Source organism: Silene latifolia, chromosome 2, assembly GCF_048544455.1.
Source record: "Silene latifolia isolate original U9 population chromosome 2, ASM4854445v1, whole genome shotgun sequence".
Classification (NCBI taxonomy): domain Eukaryota; kingdom Viridiplantae; phylum Streptophyta; class Magnoliopsida; order Caryophyllales; family Caryophyllaceae; genus Silene; species Silene latifolia.
The window spans coordinates 193,086,709-193,107,742 of NC_133527.1; the positions used below are offsets into that span (position 1 = coordinate 193,086,709).

General features: G+C 37.5%; 1 protein-coding gene and 1 pseudogene across 1 annotated transcript; both read right to left on the minus strand.

The window, feature by feature from the left end:
- Positions 1 to 1,657: 1,657 nt before the first annotated feature.
- Positions 1,658 to 6,097, minus strand: LOC141641857 (polyphenol oxidase, chloroplastic-like; annotated as a pseudogene).
- Positions 6,098 to 7,513: 1,416 nt separating this feature from the next.
- On the minus strand, positions 7,514 to 11,019 carry LOC141644105 (polyphenol oxidase, chloroplastic-like). The gene is made up of 2 exons (XM_074453552.1): positions 10,202 to 11,019; positions 7,514 to 8,790 (listed from the first exon to the last, which is right to left on the minus strand). Exons 1-2 carry the CDS (start codon positions 10,960 to 10,962, stop codon positions 7,743 to 7,745), a joined length of 1,809 nt encoding a protein of 602 aa, XP_074309653.1. The 5' UTR covers positions 10,963 to 11,019; the 3' UTR covers positions 7,514 to 7,742.
- Positions 11,020 to 21,034: the final 10,015 nt, after the last annotated feature.

Consider the following 21,034-nt stretch of genomic DNA (forward strand, 5'->3'; position numbering starts at 1 on the left):
AAAAATTGTAAATTTATGTCGCATTTACCTATATAATACGAGTAATGAATCAGTATTTGACCAGTTGTATATTAAGACAGATCAATATGTTCGTCATTAGGGAGATCAATTGATACGAAAGATGGTAGGTATTAGGTAATAGATATACTCCACATATTAATGGTATTGAAAGCAGACATCAAAGTTATTAGACAGGATATGTAGTAGCCTAGTAGGTGTCACCATTTTCTACCACTCGAATGGTTTGACCGTGTGCAAAATCTAACGCGCTTATTAGAGCAACTTCAAATCTTCAATGGTAAGCTGAAAATTTTCGGATTAACTTAAAGTTTTATCAATTTGAAGTTGTTTCATTTGATTGACAAGTCAACCTTGCGAATAAGGACCCAAATTGGCATAAACATGAATTGAACCGACTCTATCCATCCCGACCCAAAAGTTTATTATCACAAGATCTGATCTGACGGGTTAACCCGTCTGCGAGGTCACATGTTAAGCCATTACACGATCAATTTGCACGAGTCGATCATATTATCATTCTTTTTTCTTCTTTTATAAAGAGTTATTGTTTGTCCTCTAATAGTCAATGGAATCAATTCAAGCAATTGCACAAGGTAAATTGGTAATTAGCTTGACCAAACAAATGGATTTTTTTTACTACGATAACAAGTCATATATTTAACTTGGATCAGGATACATGTCAACTAGTTTAAATTAATTGGTAAATTTATGAGAAGTGAGGATCATAATTTACGTTCAAATCCCGTTAATATCAGGATCGCTTTAGTAGCACCCTTTACGCCCAAAATAAAGCGAGGACATGCTTCTTTATGTAACTAATTCCTTCACCATAACCGATTTTTCACTCCGCTGATGATAATAACCAACGAAGCAGGGGTTTAATACAACTTTTCGAAGATCTTCTCAACTAACATCTACAAATAAAAACGCTCAAGTCATAATAACTTCTAATCCATAAGATCAGATAAGAGATTAGAGACAGCCAAGGAAAGATCAAATGTTAGGGTCGTACCGTGTGACTACCGTCGTACTGTCTTCGTCTTGATGAGCGACAAGTAAACAAAAGACTCGTGAATGAATGGCAGCTAACAACTAACAAAACAAAAATCTTAAAGCACAAAGCAGAAAAAAACAACAAATTGATTGCTTCTAGCTTCTGAATCTAACGTAAATATATGGGGACCGGGCGAAAAAACTCACTGTCAACTTCACAAATGAGCATGGCTGCGCTACGGGAAATAGAGATGAAGCTCAGTACAGGGCGAGTTTCTCAGAAAAAAATATACGAGTAATACTTATTAATTTTTTGGAAAAATTAACTACAATTCGAGAGAATATAGGTAAGATTGATGTTTCGGCTCTATGTAGAATTTGACCCGAGCTTCGTCCCTTACAGGAATGCTCAAATTTATTTGGAAAATTGGTGGCGCATGCGGCTCAGTTGTGTTTCCTATGCCTGTTATAATTAATTTGAACCTTGGTGACGGTTTCAACTGTTTTTTAAATGCTGTCTGACTTATCTCAATTTCCAAATCACCGTATAAAGTTCACCAACAACGCTCAGTGGCGAAGCCAGTATATTCCGTTAGGAGAAAAAAAATTTAGCGGGGATAAACGAGTAATTTCATAACGTAAATTCGAAAAAAGTTCGAAAATTTTACTAAAAACTTCGGATTTTACATTCATTAAAAACTGAAAAGAAGTACATGCATTTAACACTTAGTTCGTTTTACATTTCAACGGTAGATGTGACATTATCTACTACAAGTCCAAATTATTAAACCCCCCATGCACGTACGTACCTCTCGTCATATGACAACTAACGATAACATAAACTTGAGATTTGCAAACTTTTTTAGACAAATATCAATTTCCTCACTCGGAGATAAAGTCGATTTTGACAGCAGTAATATCAAGGCATTTGGTCCCGGACCTAGGCACCAAAGCAACTTCAATAGCGTCATCATCCACAACGCCAATTTCCTCAAAAAAAATGTTCAATCCCAACTTTAAAGTACACTTCCTTTTCATCTCATCCTTACCATTCATCATCTTATGCTGCATTCCCCTATGAGGCAACGCCGTATAAGTCCCGGCCATCTTCGGTGTCACCTTGGTGTCTTCGTCAGCATTACTATGATCGATTGGATCATTAATGTAGACGTCGAATTTGACAAATTCGTCATTAGCATGACATAGCTCAAACTCGATCACTAGGATCTCCTCCTCCTCCTCCTTCTCCTGTATAGTCCGCCCTAAGCTTTTACTAGGTCTCATGACTTTGGTCTTGATAACTGAGTCCAAGGCCTTTGGAAACGTCACTGACTCTCTAGAGAAGTTGAGATTCATCATTCTTGACAAATGATCTATGTTCCTGTTAAGAGGGACGAAGTTAGGACTAAATCTTATCCAAAACTATATTTTTAAATAATTATAATCCGAATCTTTTTAAAATGCCCTATTTTGACCAAATTTTTTTGGGACGTGCTAAATCCCGCACACAATTTTACTAAATCCCGCACGTTTTTCCATCTAATTCCGAATTTCACCCTTTCATTTCCTCACCCTAATTTCTCACTCTAACAAATGAAGAAATCAAAAAAAAAAAATCAACCAGCAACCCCTCCCCCTCCCCCACCCCTACCACCGTCGAACACCCCTCACCGCCCTATCCCCGCGCCGATAACCACTACCCGCCCCCATTCCCGCGCCGACCACCCTCTGCCCCACCATGTTCGTCACCTCGACTCAGATGCAATCGCCATTCGATCTACCTTCAGCCGCGACGAAGGTATTGAATAGACGGCGGGGTTGGGATGGAGTTGACGGCGAGGGGGCAGGAGGTCGCCGCTGAGGGCAGGCGGCCGGTGCTGGTGGAGCCGTGGAGGGTGACTAAGGTTTTGGGAAGGGGTTGTCGGGTGGGGAATTTGGGTGTTTGTTATTTTACTTATTTTTCTTTTTTTTTTAAATGAAGGGTAGTGGTGGAAAAAAAAAAGGTAAATTGTGTTGAATTGAGTAAAATGGCGTGTTGGATTTAGAAATTGCGATTTTTTTTTTTTTGTATTTGTATGTTAATTTTGTTGTTGAAAATATTTTGTGAAAGACTTTTAAAAGGTTTGGATTTTGTGAAAGATCCTTCGATATTTTAAGAAGTTTTGATTTGGTGAAAAACTTAGGAGGCGTTTGGTTAGAACAAAAGGAAATAGAAAGGGAATAAGAAAGGGTAAGGAAGGGGATTACCTTAGAAATAGTAACTTGTTTGATTGATTGTTTTATCATAATTCAAAGGTGAGGAAATAAAAAAAACCCAAATTCTAACCACCACCAACTCCCCTATTACCCCCCTGGCCGATGACTTAACTAGTGAAGGGGCCGTAGTACATCACATGTAGCAGCGGAAGATAGAAATGCGGTCCTCCTGAGACCTATTGCATTTAAAAACTTGTAAAACTGAATAAAGGGACACATACTTTATTTGTAGAGAATAAATTGGTCTAACCCCGAAAATACGGAGTCTCTAGTGTATCCACACCGGTAGATAGACTAACGTTCTCAACCCTTGAGACGACCTCGGATATAGAGAAAACACTTTTCTCACTTTTGTGTATGTATAAGAGTAAGACGAAATCAAAACTTATTTCGATTGTGCTTAACAATTCACGGCCATTCCACTATTTATAGCAATGGAATGCTTAGCCACTAAGGCTCACACATACTAGATAAGCTTTCACTTATGTCCTTGACAATTAAGGAATCACTAAGCAAATGGCACGTACACATGCCATGCTAACAACACAAAGCCAACTTGCCAAGTGCATTCTAGTACGTGGCCCTCAAGGCCAAATCACGTCTTGGTCTCTTATACACACGTCTTTCCGATATTAACTATATTTCCGTGTTAGCGGACAATATAAAAATATGTCGTCGAAATTATTTAATTAATTATCTCATAATAAATTAAATAACCGTAAAGGTTAAATATCGACCGTAAGTGTGTGACCACATAGGTTCATCGCTAAACCGGTAATAATTAATCTCATTAACTATTAATCGAGGTTGGCGTCTAACAACACTCCCCGACGGCCGGATAACGTGAATACCAATATTCACTGTACTTCACTGTACTCGAACCTGGTAAAGGATACTGTATTTATTTCCCTCCATCGTTCCAACTCCTGATCGTCCTAGGGTATGGTTTGACTGTCAAACCCCACGAGAGGACCACTATGTTACATGTCAATCATTATCGGTCAAGAATGACTTTAAGAAACTTCTTTCTTAAAACATACGTTGGTCACCGATTCCAGGGTTAGACCCCCACACAGGTGCTCCTTGGGTTCCGTGGTCGATTCCAGGGTTAACGCCTCCTTCCGCACAATGTTGCACACCAAAGACGGAAGTGGGAACTGTTCTCAGTATTGACAGAATATAATAGAGACGAAATAGAGAAGGAGAATTTTTGTGTTGTTCTGTGTGTGTAAAACTGATGAGGAAGAAGGATTTTATAGTAGGCAAGAGGCTCCTCCAACAGTCATAAAAATGAATGCCATTGATTCTGAGATTAATGGCCATAAAATCGTGTAATGAATTCTGTATTGATTGCGGAATAAAATCTCAACAGCTAGACCGAGGAAAAAATTCAGACCAGTAGCAAAAAGGGGCCCCACGACACCGCGCACGTGTCACGAGCCGGACGGACGGCGGCGGCGGCGCGCGCGTGGGGAGACTATAGTCTACCCTCTATAGTCTAGTTAACACTTGTTAACCCTCTTCCATATATAAATACAACACTCCCCCACTATTCTTCCAATGTGGGATAAGTGTTGTTTTACTTAAGCTTTGGAGCAACCAAAACTCCAACACCTTCTCCTGTTTACTCCGCTTTTTCCCAGGTCACGCTCGTGACCTGGGTCTTGATAGCCGAGTCTAAGGCCTTTGGAAACGTCACTGACTCGGTTACAACTGTTAACAATGTTCTTGTCATTGTCGAAACTGTCTCTCCGGGTCATCAATATCTACCCTAGACCGACCAGGAAGCTCGGTCTGCCACATACGCCACATCCTATCGACATTTGAATGGTGACAATAAAAAATCGGGTCAAGACCGGAAGACCAAAATGCACCCATATCTTGACCGCCACCCACGGTCGCACTACCTGTCCATCCATGAACGACATTATGAGGTGATGTCTCTAGGTATCCGGCCCCATTTGTACGGTCAATATCCGTGAAGAATCCCATATTATCCACATGTGAGTGTACCACTTCATAATCAAGGGGTTATTCATCCTATTGCCAATTGGTTTTAGGATGGAACCTCCCTTGTGTTATTGAGTGGTCTGTCTCTCCTCTATTCGGGTATTTCCATATTACATCGAGATTTTATTGAATAAGTTAAAAGTGTTAAGAATTAAGTGTTTTGAAAAATGTAAAACGATGTATAAAAAGAAATTTTTGAGTTTCATACTCCGTATACGACGAAAAATGTAAAACGACGACGTACAAACATGACTATACCCAAAAAACACAAATGCGTAATTCCTATCTGTTAGGATCGTATAGTGAAGAATCAACATCCTTAAACATTTCCGGCATTCGCAATTTCGCATACCATCAGGATGATCCCAATTCCAAAACGGCAGGGGGAATTCCAGCTTGTTTATCAACTTCCCCATAATCCTCTCAAAAAAGAACATGTACCACCTATGAAACGACGCGAACAACCAACTATTATGCACTTTGAGTCGCTTATCGGGATTATTAAGCTGAGGGTACGCATCGTCACAATACGCACAATGTATTTTAGCTTGTTGATATATATTACGTGGGTCTAATGGCGTAAGACTGTAAGACCCGTACGCATTATACCTATGGCACGATTATAGTCGTGCACAAATTCGAGATCCTTCAATACTACGTGAGCCGGTCGCCGTATTTTTAATACGGGGCTCGGGTAGCCCTCGAATATGAAATCTTTGGTCTTATCCATGTCGAACATTGGTGGACAACAGTGGTCGCCTATCGAGTTCTCCCATTGGGCTTCAGTTAGAGTACATGCGGACACATCCAGAGCCATTGGTTCCGTATTAGCCTATGTTTATCCGTAGTTCCAGTTCTAGTTCCTACATTAAAATATTAATGTATTTTTCTGAACCTACTTAAAAACCCCAATTCTTATTTTTTATGTTTTATCAATACCCACCTTAGCCTACTTTAACACAACACTTATTCAATCTTTAATATACCCCGTGTAAATAAAAAATAATCAAAAAAATTAAGTTTAGACCCAATAATTTTATACATATTTAAATTTATATGCAAGTTATTTATTTTTTAGCATTTTTATATATTTTTTTTACATACCTTCATGTATCAATAAAGGAAGTGACTAAATGTAATCCAAAATATATCAAAAGTGGTCTCTATTTATAAAGCACAAAATTGTAAAAGCATTGGTATAACTATATAAATTTTCTTATTTGTAAAACTGTAATTAAAACATTTTAAAAATAAAGTTTACTTTGATATTTTTTATTTCTTTTAATTAAAATCATCCTCCACTCAATTAGTGACATGTTGACAAAAAAAAAGGAGTTCCGAAATGTGGTTTTGGAGGTCCTGGGAGGAACGCATTCTTGCCCATGGTCTGCATTTTCTATTTACTTTTGTTTTTTTGTTTTTTTTTTTTTTTTTTTACGTATTCAAGACCTAGACCTTATTAGACCTACCCATAAACATAGTTTTAATCAGCTTTACGCCCAAAAAAAGCCAGGACCTGCTTCTTTATGTAACTAATTCCTTCACCATAACCGATTTTTCACTCGGTTGATAATAATAACTAACGAAGCGGAGGTTTAATACAACTTTTCGATCTTCTATTAATCCATAAGATCAGATAGAGATTAGAGACAGCCAAGGAAAGATCAAATGTATGTTAGGGTCGTACCGTGTGACTACCGTCGTACTGTCTTCGTCTTGATAAGCGACAAGTAAACAAAAGACTCGTGAATGAATGGCAGCTAACAACTAACAAAACAAAAATCTTAAAGCAAAAACAGCAAATTGATTGCTCTACTAGCTTCTGAATCTAACGTAAATATATAGGGACCCGGCGAAAAAACTCACTGTCAACTTCACAAATGAGCATGGCTACGCTACGGGAAATAGAGATGAAGCTCGGTACAGGCTGACTAGGCCATGGCTCGGCTGACGACTTTTTCAGAAAAAATATATTACTCATTATTATTTTTGGAAAAATTAACTATGATTCGAGATAATATAGGTAAGATTGATGTTTCGGCTCTAGATAGAATTTGAACCGAGCTTCGTCCCATTACTCTTGTTGTGTTTCCTATGCTTGTTATTAATTTTTAATTTGAACCTGCATTATTGTTGGGATGACTGTCTCAATTGTGTTTTAAACGTTGTCTGACTTGTCTCAAATCACCGTGTAAAATTCACCAACAACGTTCAGTAACGGAGCCAGAATCTGCGGGGGTAAACAAGTAATTTTATAATGTAAATTTGAAAAAGTTGGAAAATTTTACTAAAACCTTGGGATTTTACACATTCAAAACTGAAAACAAGTTGCGAAACACGACGCGTACTTCCATAAGTACTTACTCCGCTTAACATTTCAACGGTGCATTTGCATTATCTACTACAAGTCCAAATTATTAATAGAACAGTACTCGTTATTCTTAAGACAAATATGGATTTCCTCAGTCGGAGGTAAACTCGATTTTGACAGCAGTAATATCAAGGCATTCGGTCCCGGACCTAGGCACCAGAGCCACTTCAATAATGTCATCATTTTCAACACCAATTTCCGCAAGCAAAAGGTTCAATGCCAACCTTAAAGAACTCTTCCTTTTCACCTCACCACTCGTCATGTTCTTCATCCCACTCATATTCGGCATTCCCCTATGAGACAACGAAGTATAAGTCCCGGCCATCCCCGGTGTCACCTTGGTGTCTTCGTCATCATTACTATGATCGATTGGATCATTAACGTAGACGTCGAATTTCACAAATTGGACATCAGCATGACATAACTCGAACTCGATCACTAGTATCTCCTCCTCCTCCTCCTTCTCCTCTATAGTCCGCCCTAAGCTTTTACTAGGTCTCCTCACCTGGATCTTGATAACTGAGTCCAAGGCCTTTGGAAACGTCACTGTCTCATCGGGTGTAAACGGTGTTATTATCATTGGACGAGAAGGACGAACACGAGGTTGAAATAACCATGGTAACTCGACCTTTTCATAAGTGTAACCTAATTTCTCTATGTCGAAACTGTCTTTTACTTTAACCTTAACCGGGTTTGCATTTTCGTCATAGAAGACGAACCATGCATTCAAATAATCCTGGTCACGAATATTAACCCTGGACCGACCAGGAAGTTCAGTCCGCCACAAATGCCACATTCTATCGACATTTGCATGGTGACAATAAAAAATCGGGTCACGACCGGCAGACCAAAATGAACCCATATCTTGATGGCCACGTATGGTCCCACTACCCGTCCAATCATGAACGATATTATGTGGTGATATCTCAAGGGCTCCGGCCCCAAGGTCACGGTTACTATTATCGTCCCCTAGCCTGTATTCTGCTCCAAAAAACAGTGATGGTTTAGACGGATATACCATTTGTTTCCTCATTACTTCAAGATTTGATCGAGTAAGCCAGTAATCGGGGATTTCACTATTGTTGTTTGAAGCTCTAGAGTAGTTGAGATCGATCATTGATGACAAATGATCTATGTCCCTGTTAAGAGGGACCAAGTTAGAACAAAATCTTATCCAAAACTATATCAAGAAATTACTTATGCCTTACTTATCAAGTTCATTCTTAAAATAGAAAGGACAACAAATGACTGAGACACCCAAAAATGAAAAAGGACAACAAATGACCGGGACAGAGGGAGTATATTATTCTTAGAGACCAGTGGGGGTTCAATGAAACCCCATGAACCCCACTAAAAACGCTAATGGTAGGTGTTGGTGTGGTGGTAGTTGTAGGTAGTAGGTAGGGATAGATGGCAATGGAATCCAGATCCTGCCCAGATCCTGGAATCCAGATCCTACGGACCGGATATGGATCGCAATATCTTAGATCCAGTGGATAAGGATATGGATATGGATCGTATGGTCGAGTTCCAGATCCTACCCTTAGATCCATTTTTATTTTATTTTCTTAAACAATAAGTTAAATTAAACAAATAATAAAACTATATGCTTTGTTTTTATAATATATTTTCATAAATCAAATCATGATTTTTTCTAATTAACATTTTTCGGTTAAAAGAAATATTTTTTTAGTGTTATTGTAATTTCATAAGACTTTATTTTTATGTTTTTTAAATTTTAGCTTTATTATTTGTATCTAATAGAGAAAAATATTATGTTAAATCGCAATAAAATCCAAAAATTAATAATTTCATATTTTAAAAGGGAGTTTTTCTTTTACTATCAAAAGGATATGAATAGATCCTGATCCAATCCAGATCCTGCGGATCGGATACGGATATGGGAATTTCAGATCCTGTAAATATGGACCGGATCTTATAGGATTCTATCCAGATCCTATCCATTGTCATCCCCTAGTAGTAGGCAAAGTGAATGGGAAATCCTAGGGTGGGGAATCAAGTTGGAAGGCTTTTGGGTAGTCCTTTTCTGAATTTTTGATAAGGAAAAAGTTATTAATCCAACAATAACAAAGGAACACAATTTTTTCGCTTTCCCTTTCTGAAGACCCCCATTCAAACGCCACTTGAATCTTGGGGAGAGATGTGTGTATGGGTTGGAATGGAGTTAGAATCCATGAAGTATCTAACTCCATTCCAAAATATTTCAACTAAACGCTATAATGGATTGAATCCATTCCAATTTATTTCAAAAGTTTCAACCAAACACCCCTAAATGTTGTCCTATGAATTATATTAATGATAGCGGCCACCGGCTGACGCCGAGATTGGGTGTCACCCTCTCACATGCATCATTTATTGAAGGGGTGATAAGGTAGCGCATGTGAGAAAGTGGCGCCGAGATTGAGTGTCACCCGGTGACGCCAACTCATTTTTCATTATAAAATTTAGAAAAGTATAAGACGACGGAAAGAATATTTTGAGTTTCAATTCATATACACGCGAAAAGCACAAATGCACAATTATCCCCACCTGTTAGAATCGTATAGTGAAGAATCCATATCCTTATACATTTCCGGCATTCGCATACCGTCAGGATGATCCCAATTCCAAAACGGCAATGCAAAATCCGGCTTGTTTATCATCTTCCCCATGATCCTCTCAAAAAAGTACAAGTACCACCTATGAAACGACGCGAATAACCAATTACCATGCACTTCCATTCGTTTATCGGGATTATTAAGTTGCGGGTACGAAGCGTCACAATACGCACAATGTATTTTGGATTGTTGATAAAAGCTACGTGGGTCGAATGGAGCAAGATCCGTACGCATTATACGTATGGCACGACTATAGTCGCGCACATATTCGGGGTCCTTCGATGCTAGGTGAGCCGGGCGCCGATTTTTTAACACGGGGCTCGGGTAGTCGCTGAAAGAGAACTCTTTGATTTCACGTGGGAACTTTGGTGGACAACAAAAGTCACCTACCGAGCCCTCCCATGCGGCATCGGTTAGAGCACATGAGTACACGTCCGGAGCCATTGGCTCCGCATTGGCCGGGGACCCGGTGATTAGTGGTAGGGTCGACCCGTATAATCCCCCTAGGCCAATGAGCATGTTTCGTCGGTCCAATATGGGTGTTTTATTATTAGGGTTTTCATTCTTATTGTTGTGATTTTTGCATGAAATTATTGATTTTTTCGAGCGTAAGCGTAAATTATTATTGGAAATTATTTGAGGGTTTTGGGGAATGGTGAGATTATTGATGGTTGAAGGAGATAGTGAAGCCATTTTAGTTTTGTAGATATGTACGTAAATGTAATATGTAATATTGCATGAGATAAGTGATAAGAGAATTCGTTTGGAATTTATAGTGTAATAAATCTGGTGTTAAGTGGTTAAAGGCTAGCTTTATTTTGCACGTGTAACGTGTGCAAATAGTAATACAGTTTGTCTTCTGACCCGCGCAATTTTGCACGGGATTGCTTTTAAAACATTGTTATTATAAAAGTCTTTAAAAATATATGTAATGTATGTTATATATGTCCTGTTTGGCCCGTTTATAACTATAGAGGATATTCCCGTCTATAATGAGAATTTGTAATTTTATAAATGTCAGGTTTACAATTTATATATTTAATTGATTATAGGGTGTTTGGATTACTTTTTCCAAATAATAAAATAGACACATTTAGGTGCTATTTGGCCAAACTTTAAAAGTGTTTTTGTAACTGAAAAAGTAGTAGCTTGGCCAAACACCCTAAATCAGGAGTTTTAAAACTACTTTTAAAAAGTTAAAAACTAATTAATCACCCCCAAAAGTAGAAGTAGATATTTTCTACTTCTACTTTTCACATAAACAACCAAAAAAGAAAAACAAAAGTGGTATGGAAGTAGTTAGGCCAAACACATACATTTTATATAAATCGCTTTTACAAAAGTATGGTCAAACAACTAAAACCTTTCCAAAAAGTAACTAGTGAATAAACCCCTTTTAAAAAGTAAAATCTATTTTACACAATAAGGTCAAACAGCACCTTAAACCGCTAATTTCTTATGTACCTCTTATTATTAATATATATTTTACTCTAGATGAATAACTCACTTCTTAAACATCATACTGTCATTTAAACTGTGTTGTTTAATGATCGTGTTTACATTATGTCACCAATCACCCGTCTTGTTTGTTTGCTCGAATCAACTATAATTATCAGAGTTGAACTAATTGTTTATCTTTAATATTTTTATTTATTAGTAAATTGATAGTTGTATTTAGTATTTAGTATTTCATATTTAATAATGTTTAGGGTTTTTTGAGAACTGCTACCACAAGTAATCCACTTTTTGAGAACTGCTACCAAGGTAATAAAAGTTTAAAAACTGCTACCATAATCCTTGGTTCGTTAAAAAATCAGTACCAATTGACACCGAAGCCCAAATTTTCACTTGAAAAGACAAAATTACCCCTCCCTTTACCTCTCCCCTTTGTTACCCAATAATAAAACACAATTTCTAACCTAACTAATCAACTTCACTAACTCATACTTTTATCATACTTCTTCATCTAAAACAAATCTAACCTCCCATTTTTCTTGATTATTTGAAATTTTTCTTCTCATTCCCAAGTTTACCTTATAATTCATCCACCAAAGTACCCCTTCTTTTACCTATCCCCCATTTGTTGCATTCTCTTCTCATTCTCATTCTCAGTTTTGTTTTCCTTCTTTACCCTTTATTCTTAATTCTTAATTTACCTTTAATTTAGATATTAGTAGTACAGATTTCAGAATGTTAATTGATTTCCGAGTTAATTGTTTATATATTGCTTGATTGAATTGTTCATTAGATTTCATAAACCCTAATTTTTGAATCTTTAATTTCCTTAAAAGTTGTTCCATTACTGCAAAATTCAACAACCATGTAATTGGACTCAAAATAAGAAGCCCTTGGCATTACTGTAAGAATCAAATAAAAAAACCCAGATTTTATACAAATATAAAATATCAAATATAAATCCTAATTTGAAAACAAAGGAGAGATTGAAGAGGGGTTAATGGATTATAAGGATAAAGAATGAATGAATATAGATTCAAAAAGAATGAATGAATGAATCGATTCCATTGAAGAAATAAGAAATAGGGAAAAACAAAGTAGAGATTGAAGAAGGATTAATTGAGTGTAATGTTACAAGGAAGGGGGAAGGGGGAAGGGGGAAGGGGGAAGGGGGAAGGGTAAAATAGGAATAGAAATTATGACTTAATCTAAGGATTTGAAATGAATGGCTGAGATTCATTTTCATTGAGCTTCGGTGTTAGTTGGTACTGATTTTCTACCGAACCAAGGATTATGGTAGCAGTTTTTAAACTTTTTTTACCTTGGTAGTAGTTCTCAAAAATTGGATTACTTGTGGTAGCAATTATCAAAAAACCCTAATGTTTATTAATAAAAGTAAAAATTGTTAGTTACCACCTACTATTTATCGTATTTTACAAATTACTACCTTGTATTTCATTTATTACAAAATACCACCTACATTAGAGTGTATATATCCCAACTCACACCGTATTTCACTCCCGATATGTTTTACTTATTTCCTGACTCGGTTACTAACTAAACTAACAAGTTACCTTAATTAACCCTCCAAATCACCCTTAAACCTCAATCACACTTTCAACTCTTTCAATCGCCAACATAAATCACTTTCTCCCTCCCTCTCATCTTCATCTTCTCCAACGATAGCTGGTTTTTCAGTCATCCCTCATTCTGACATAAAGAAGTTATTCGATTTCATTTGTTTTAAATGTTTTTTTGATAAGATGATCGAAATTAGGTTTCATTTTCTGGGTTAATTTGGGGCTTATTATCAAAAACTTATTTGTTTGTAAAGCTACTGGATTATTAGGATTTGTTGTTGTACAAATTAGGTCCAAACTAGCTATTTCAAGATTCCTGTAGTTGTTTGCATATCATATTACATTGTCAATTAAATGTCATCCACTAATATACATCACTTGTCTGATTCTATCTAAAACTTAGCAAGTCGTTCCATGGTGATCGAACTCCTCTTGCTCCAGTAGGCCCATTAATTCCCGATCCGCCACCAAAACTGCACGGCCCCACCACCTCTTCAGCTTAATTCACCCCAACCCTGTTACTTCAAACCTTAAAACAAATGAAGCATTAAGGATGAAGACGATGTATCTGAGATTGCTTAGCTTGCTGATGTTGTTGATGCTCAATTTAAGGTTGATTAGTTATGGTGCAGCAGCAGATAAGGTTAAAGATGGAGGGTAGTAATGGAGGATGTTCCTAATTTGGTGTTTTGATTTTTAATCAGGGAAAGTTGGGCATAAGCTATAAGGTATACTGAGTGAAGTGAGTGGTTTTGTTTTGATGAGAGTTGCTCTGTGGTATAATTGTTTTGGGGGCATGATTTGGAGGGTTAACTAAGCTAATTTGTTAGTTTAGTTAATAACCGAGTCGGGAAATAAGTAAAACATGATCGGGAGTGAAATACGGTGTGAGTTGGGATATATACACTCTAATGTAGGTCGTATTTTGTAATAAATGAAATACATGGTGGTATTTTGTAAAATACGATAAATAGTAGGTGGTAACTGGTAACTAACAATTTTCACTTAATAAAAATGTGTTTTTTTATCAATTGTTGTAATATTATTTACTTTAACCAATTGATGTAATTTGTTGTAATTATATTTAATTTTGCCAATTGTTGTAATTAAACTTTCGACTGTATATTATTTTGTATTGCATAATTTCATCACAAGTTTGTGACGGATCTTATTATTATGGCCGTAGAATTCAAACTTCTGGGCCCAATATTAAAGATGGTAGGAATTAATTAGATACGGATTACACAGTAATAGATTCATACTATCAATACATATAAATGGTTCTGAAATCAAACAGCAAAATTTTACTACTTGTCAGAAAAGAAAAGAAAAAAAAAATTATTAGACAGAAATGTAGGTCCTAGTTTTTTATAACTAAATATGAATTGTAGAGAATTAAAAAATATAGGTGTTGTTTGGCCTGACTTTTAGAAGTGTTTTTTCACTTATTAAGCATAAACTAGCTCAAATAATCAATTTTAAAGAAGTTAAAACAATTTCTTTTAAGCCCAAAAGTCAATTTTGAGAGTCAAAAGTAAAGCACCAATTTGATGCTTATAGCTTTTACTTTTATTTTATAGATTTTTAATGCATAAATGACTACTTGTATGTTGTAATGTCAAAAAAAATAAAATGAATACTTATTAATTCATATTTTTTTATTCTCTACAAATCGAGACTCATCTTGGTATACTTTTCAACAAAAGTTTTCATTTTTCATCCGCTTACGTAAAAAGTATTGTTGAGAAGTCATTTTTTTGTAAAATGTTAGGCCAAACACCAGCAGTTTTATCAAGAAGTAGCTTATTAAAAAAACTCATTTCTAAAAGTAAAAACAATTTTCCTAAAGCGAGGCCTCATTTACGCATTAAAAATTTGATGCTTCTACTTCTTACTCTTAAGATTGACTTTTGGGCTTAAAATAAGTTGTTTTAACTTCTTCAAAATTAATTGTTTGGCCTAACTTATGTTATTCAATGAAAAATCACTCCTAAAAGTCGGGTAAAACAACACCTTTATTGTATTCGTAGAATTCAGACTTCTGGGCCCAATATTAAAAGATGGTAGGTATTAGATACGGATTACGGAGTAATAGATTCATACAATCAATACATATGAATGGTGCTGAAATCAAACATCAAAATTTTACCTACTTGTCAGAAAAAAAAAAGAAAAAAAAAATTATTAGAGAGGAATGTAGGTCCTAACCCGGTTATTATTATAGCAACTTCAATGCTAAGCTTAAAATTTCCGGATCAAAATTTTACCAATTTGAAGTTGTTTCATCCGAATTGCAGTTAAATAAGGAACCAAATCTGGCTGAAACACGAATTGAACCAGAGCAGCAACACTATCCATCCGGACCAAAAAAGTAAATATTGCAGATTGGCTGTAGTCCTTAAATAACTACTCCATCCGGCCTAGTCATCAATTGGTGTTCTTTGGTTTTGGCACAAAGACCAAGGAAAGAGGAGGGGATCAATTACTAAATGACAAGTGGAACAAATTGAGTATAAATGGTGAAATTGTTCATCAAATTCATTTTTAAAATAGAAAGGACAACCATTGACTCATACACTCAAAATGGAAAATGACAACAAATGACCGGAACAGAGGGAGTAGATAATAACCCACTCAAAAATGAAATGATCTAGCAAACCCAAATTAACCAGATCCTAACTGATACAATCTGAAATTCGACTCCGTTAACCCGTTTGCTAGGTCATATGTTAATTTGCGTGGTCGTATTATCATTCTTTTTTTCCTTCCTTATAAAGCGTTGTTAGTCCTCTAATAGTCAATGGAATCAAGGGCTTGCACAAAGACTAGGACATAGCCAGATTAAAGAGGTCTTAGCTTAACACGTATAGTAATATTATGTCGAAGTTTTGAATCCCCATCCTTTATTAACCAATTGGTCTCCCTTGTGACGGGTCACCATTTGTGGCGGATATTTTGTGAGTAAAAATGGTAACAAAATGGGTTAGTAGAGAAAGGGGGCCACATGAATAGTGTTGCAGAGAGAGAAAAAATGGGTACTTTGTGAGGTAAAATGGTATCCGTCACTCAAGAATGACGGATATGTGTGGTCACAAATGAGAATTTGTGTTTATTGTTAAATTCAACAACGGGCCTGGGCCGCACCCAAACGGAGGAGAAAGAGTCCACAACGTAGGCCCAAGAGGGTTCCACTCTAAAACCAATTGGCAGTAGAGGGAGTAGCCCCTTGCCTTATAAAGTGGTAATTCTTCTCCTCTTTTATCAATGTGGGACAACCCTCACATGTGGGAACTTTGGGTTTCTTCACACTCCCCCGCACATGTGAGGCCCACTTTTCATACAGACTGGACAAATTCATTCAACTGAGCAACTTTGCTCGTCCAGCTGCAAACATGGCCCAAAGATAACTCGCATAGGACAAATTCAACTGAGCAATTTTGCTCGTCCGACTGCAAACTTTGGCCCATGAAACCCAGGTCTTTAGCCATGGGCTCTGATACCATGTTAAACACGAGATGGGTCTGGCCTTACCCGCGGTGGAGGAGAGAAGTCTAACTCACAAGCCCAAGAATGCTCTTATCTCCCAAAACCAATTGGCAATGGGAGAAACACCCCTAGGGCTTATAAGATAGACAATCTCTCTCTTTTTCACCGATGTGGGACTCACAAGTGGATTTATACTCCAACACACCCCCTCACTTGTGAGCCCACTTAAAGATCGGTCTGGAGGGACTGGACATCCTCACAGCCGTCACAGTGCTCACTCGACCCGAGGGACTGGACTTCCTCATGCTGAAACCGGAGGGACTGGACATCCTCACGGCGGGTCGGTGCACATAATAAAGGCTCAGTTTTAAACACGAGACCCAGGTCTTTTTTTTTTTTGCCTTGGGCTCTGATACCATGAAGACGAGACAGAGCAAACCAAGCAAGAAAATTTGGAAGAATTGATATATTATTATTTGATAAAAGAAAACTGTTACAAGCCTTACAATATATACTCTAAGGTGAATATTTACTTGCCTTAGGTTACTCCTACAATTAAAGCAACAATATATACATAAAACTAATTATGGTTAGGATATATTTACATGATAATTTCCAATACTCCCCCTCAAGTTGGAGCACTTGGTAGGCCAATGCCCAACTTGGAACGTAGATATTGAAAAGCTTCCCTGCCTAATGCCTTCGTAAAGATATCCGCCAGTTGATCTTTACTCCGTATATAAGCAGTTGAAATAGTTTTATTCAAAATGTGATGTCGTACAAAATGACAATCTACCTCAATGTGCTTGGTGCGATCATGAAAGACGGGATTTTTAGCGATATGAAGAGCCGCCGTGTTATCACAAAATATCTTAATGGGAGTGTCATGTATAATACCAAGTGAGCTTAGAAAAGATTTCAGCCAAATAACTTCACTTGTTACAGCTCCCATCGCTCGGTACTCGGCCTCTGCACTCGACTTAGCCACGGTTGTCTGCTTTTTGGCTTTCCACGAAATAGGCGAGTGTCCCAAAGTGACAAAATACCCGGTTAATGATCTCCTCGTCAATGGACATCGCGCATAATCGGAATCTGAGTAACCACGTAGCGTTAAATCATTATCTCGCCTAATGATTATTCCTTTACCCGGACTTCCTTTAATGTATCGAATAGCTTTCAAAACCGCATCCATATGTTCTCTCCTTGGAGCATGTACAAATTGACTTAAAATGTGGACCGCGTACACCAAATCCGGCCTAGTAATTGTTAAGTAAATGAGGCGACCAACCAGCCGTCGATACACCATTGGGTCACGGATTAATTCTCCTTCGGCCAAAGCCAAAGAATGATTCGGCTGCATTGGTAATTCAGTTGGTTTTGCTCCCTCCAAACCAGCTTCCTTAACAATTTCTAGAGCATACTTCCTTTGGCTAAGAAATAATCCTTTCGAACTACTTGCTACTTCAATCCCGAGGAAGTACTTTAGTCGCCCAAGGTCTTTTATACCATAACTTTTATCAAGAAATACTTTGAGACGTGTGCTAGCTTCTTCATTATCACTCACAATTATCATATCATCGACGTAAACCAAGACCCCAATAAAAATTCCGTCTTTATTATAAGTGAATAACGAATAATCCGCTAAAGATTGGGTGAAGCCATACCTTGTCAATGAATTAGTCAATTTAGCGAACCAATTTCGTGATGCTTGTTTGAGCCCATATAAAGATTTGTTTAATTTGCAAACTTTGCTTGATCTTCCTTTCTCAAAACCCGGTGGCAACCTCATATAAACTTCCTCCTCCAAATCTCCGTGAAGAAAAGCATTATTCACATCTAATTGAGTGATTGACCACCCTTTCGAAACAGCTATAGCAAGCAAACAGCGCACACTTGTCATTTTTGCAACGGGAGCAAAGGTCTCATGGTAATCAATGCCTTCTACTTGTGTGTATCCTTGTGCAACGAGTCTTGCTTTGTATCTTTCAATGGACCCATCTGCTTTATACTTCACCTTGTAAACCCATCGACATCCGATTGGTTTCTTACCGTGTGGGAGATCGACAATTTGCCACGTTCTATTAGCTTCAAGTGCATCGAATTCCTTACCCATAGCTTCCACCCATTCTTTAACTTTTGACGCCTCATTATAATTTCGTGGTTCTCTAATTGCATCCACTTTTGCCAAGAAGGTCCTGTAATTATCAGAAAAATAATTGGTAGTAACATAATTAACCAAAGGATAACGGGTACCTTTCTTTGTGGATGTCGACTGAGGTGAGTGAGCAACGACAGTGGGGTCTATAAGGCGTGTTGATTTGCAGTAGTAATCTTTCGTCCAATAGGGCTCAAATTTTTGACGCGCACCTCTTCCTTCTGCCGCGGGTACAGCAGCTCCAGCACCATCAGATTCTGCCGTGTCTATTGCATTATTTTCATCAGTTTGCGCAGTATCAGTGGTATCAACACTAACTTCATTCTCAATTTGTGTTTCATGCTGAATATTACTCGTGTCATCAGCTACTTCCTCTACAAACTCATCCACAAAAATTGGTATTTCGGGTGTATGATTGTCTCGTGATTTTTGTGTGCTTTCCTCATTAGCAAAGTGAAAAATGTGCTCATAAAAGATAACATCTCTCGACTCAAAAATTTGCTTTCTCTTCAAATCATACACTCTCCACCCTTTCTTGCTACTAGGATATCCTATGAAAATGCATCTTTTACCTCTCTCATTAAATTTATCTTTCGGCCTATCTTTATTATGTGCATAACAAACACTGCCAAAAACCCGAATATTATCATAACATGGTCGTTTCCCATATAAGACCTCAAAAGGAGTTAGCCCATCAAGAATACGAGTAGGAGTTCTATTTATCAAATATGCAGCGGTTAAAACACATTCACCCCAAAATTCAATGGGCAAATTTCCTTGAAAACGAAGCGCTCTAGCTTTCTCTAAGATGTTTCTATGCTTCCGTTCCACCCTACCATTTTGTTGCGGGGTGTCTACTTGACTGGTTTGGAAAAGAATACCATGTTCATTATAAAAATTTTTAACATTATTTGACAAAAATTCATTCCCATTATCACTTTGAACCACCTTAACATCTTTGCTAAATTGTGTCTTGGTCATTTTGCAAAAACTTATCAAGAGATCACTGGCCTCTCCCTTGTCACGCATCAATTTAACCCAAACAAACCTACTCTTATCATCAACAATAGTGAGAAAGTACTGTGCTCCCGACAAACTTTTGGTGTGATACGGTCCCCAAATATCACAATGTATAAGAGCAAATAAATCCGTACTCCTCTTATTATTCAATTTAAAAACAGACCGAGTTTGTTTGACCCGACAACACGGGTCACAAATATTGCTAGGATTCCAAGACAAATTAAAACCAACTAAATCGGAGAAAAGAGGTAAAATACTGCTAGATGGGTGTCCAAGGCGCTTGTGCCACATGCTTGAATTTGCACTACCAACGCTAGCTTGAGCCGCCACATTTCTTTGCTCACTCTTGAAATAATAGACCCCATTATTGTGCTCACCCCTCCCAATCTTCATCCTCGTAGATTGGTCCTGTATAACACAATGATCATTATAAAAAGTTACAACACAATTATTTTCTGTAATTAGTTGTTGTATGGAAATTAAATCACAAGTCAAATTCGGCACGTATAGGACGTCTTTTAATATAAAATTGTCACTTATTGTAACAGTGCCATGCTCTACTGTCACAATTTGTGACCCATCAGGAAGGCTCACATTCGACTTCACACCACTCCAAATATTGTCTAGCAAATCTCGTCTACCTGTCATATGATGCGAACATCCGCTATCAAGTAACCAATGACCATTACTATTCTTATTCATACCCGACTTTGATGAAGAACCGTCACTTTTACCACTTTTACCAATCTCCCAACATTTGTCTTCGGTATGCCATAATTTATTGCAATGGGTGCAACGAATTACGGTTTCTGCATCTCCATCTTTGCTCGAATCAGAAACACGAGTATTGCTACCATTCACTCTCGCTGCCATGGCTGCTTCAGTGATTTCTTCTTTACTTTTAGTCACCATTCGATGACGTTTTTCAACGCCATTAATCATGGCGTTGCATTGGCGCCAAGCAACTGCCCGCATAGTCTCTTCCGCACCTTCCTCCACGACTGGCCTCTTTACGGTACCCTCGATGAAACTTAATTTATTTTTAGCATCGAGACCGTTTCGCACCGCA

Bases quoted from the DNA above. Each gene is read 5' to 3' on its own strand.
- LOC141644105 (XM_074453552.1), bottom strand. From the start codon at position 10,962: ATGGCTTCACTATCTCCTTCAACCATCAATAATCTCACCATTCCCCAA. The intron at 8,791-10,201 runs GTGGGGATAATT...CCCTCTTAACAG, and splicing joins TCACTATACGATTCTAACAG to GGACATAGATCATTTGTCAT.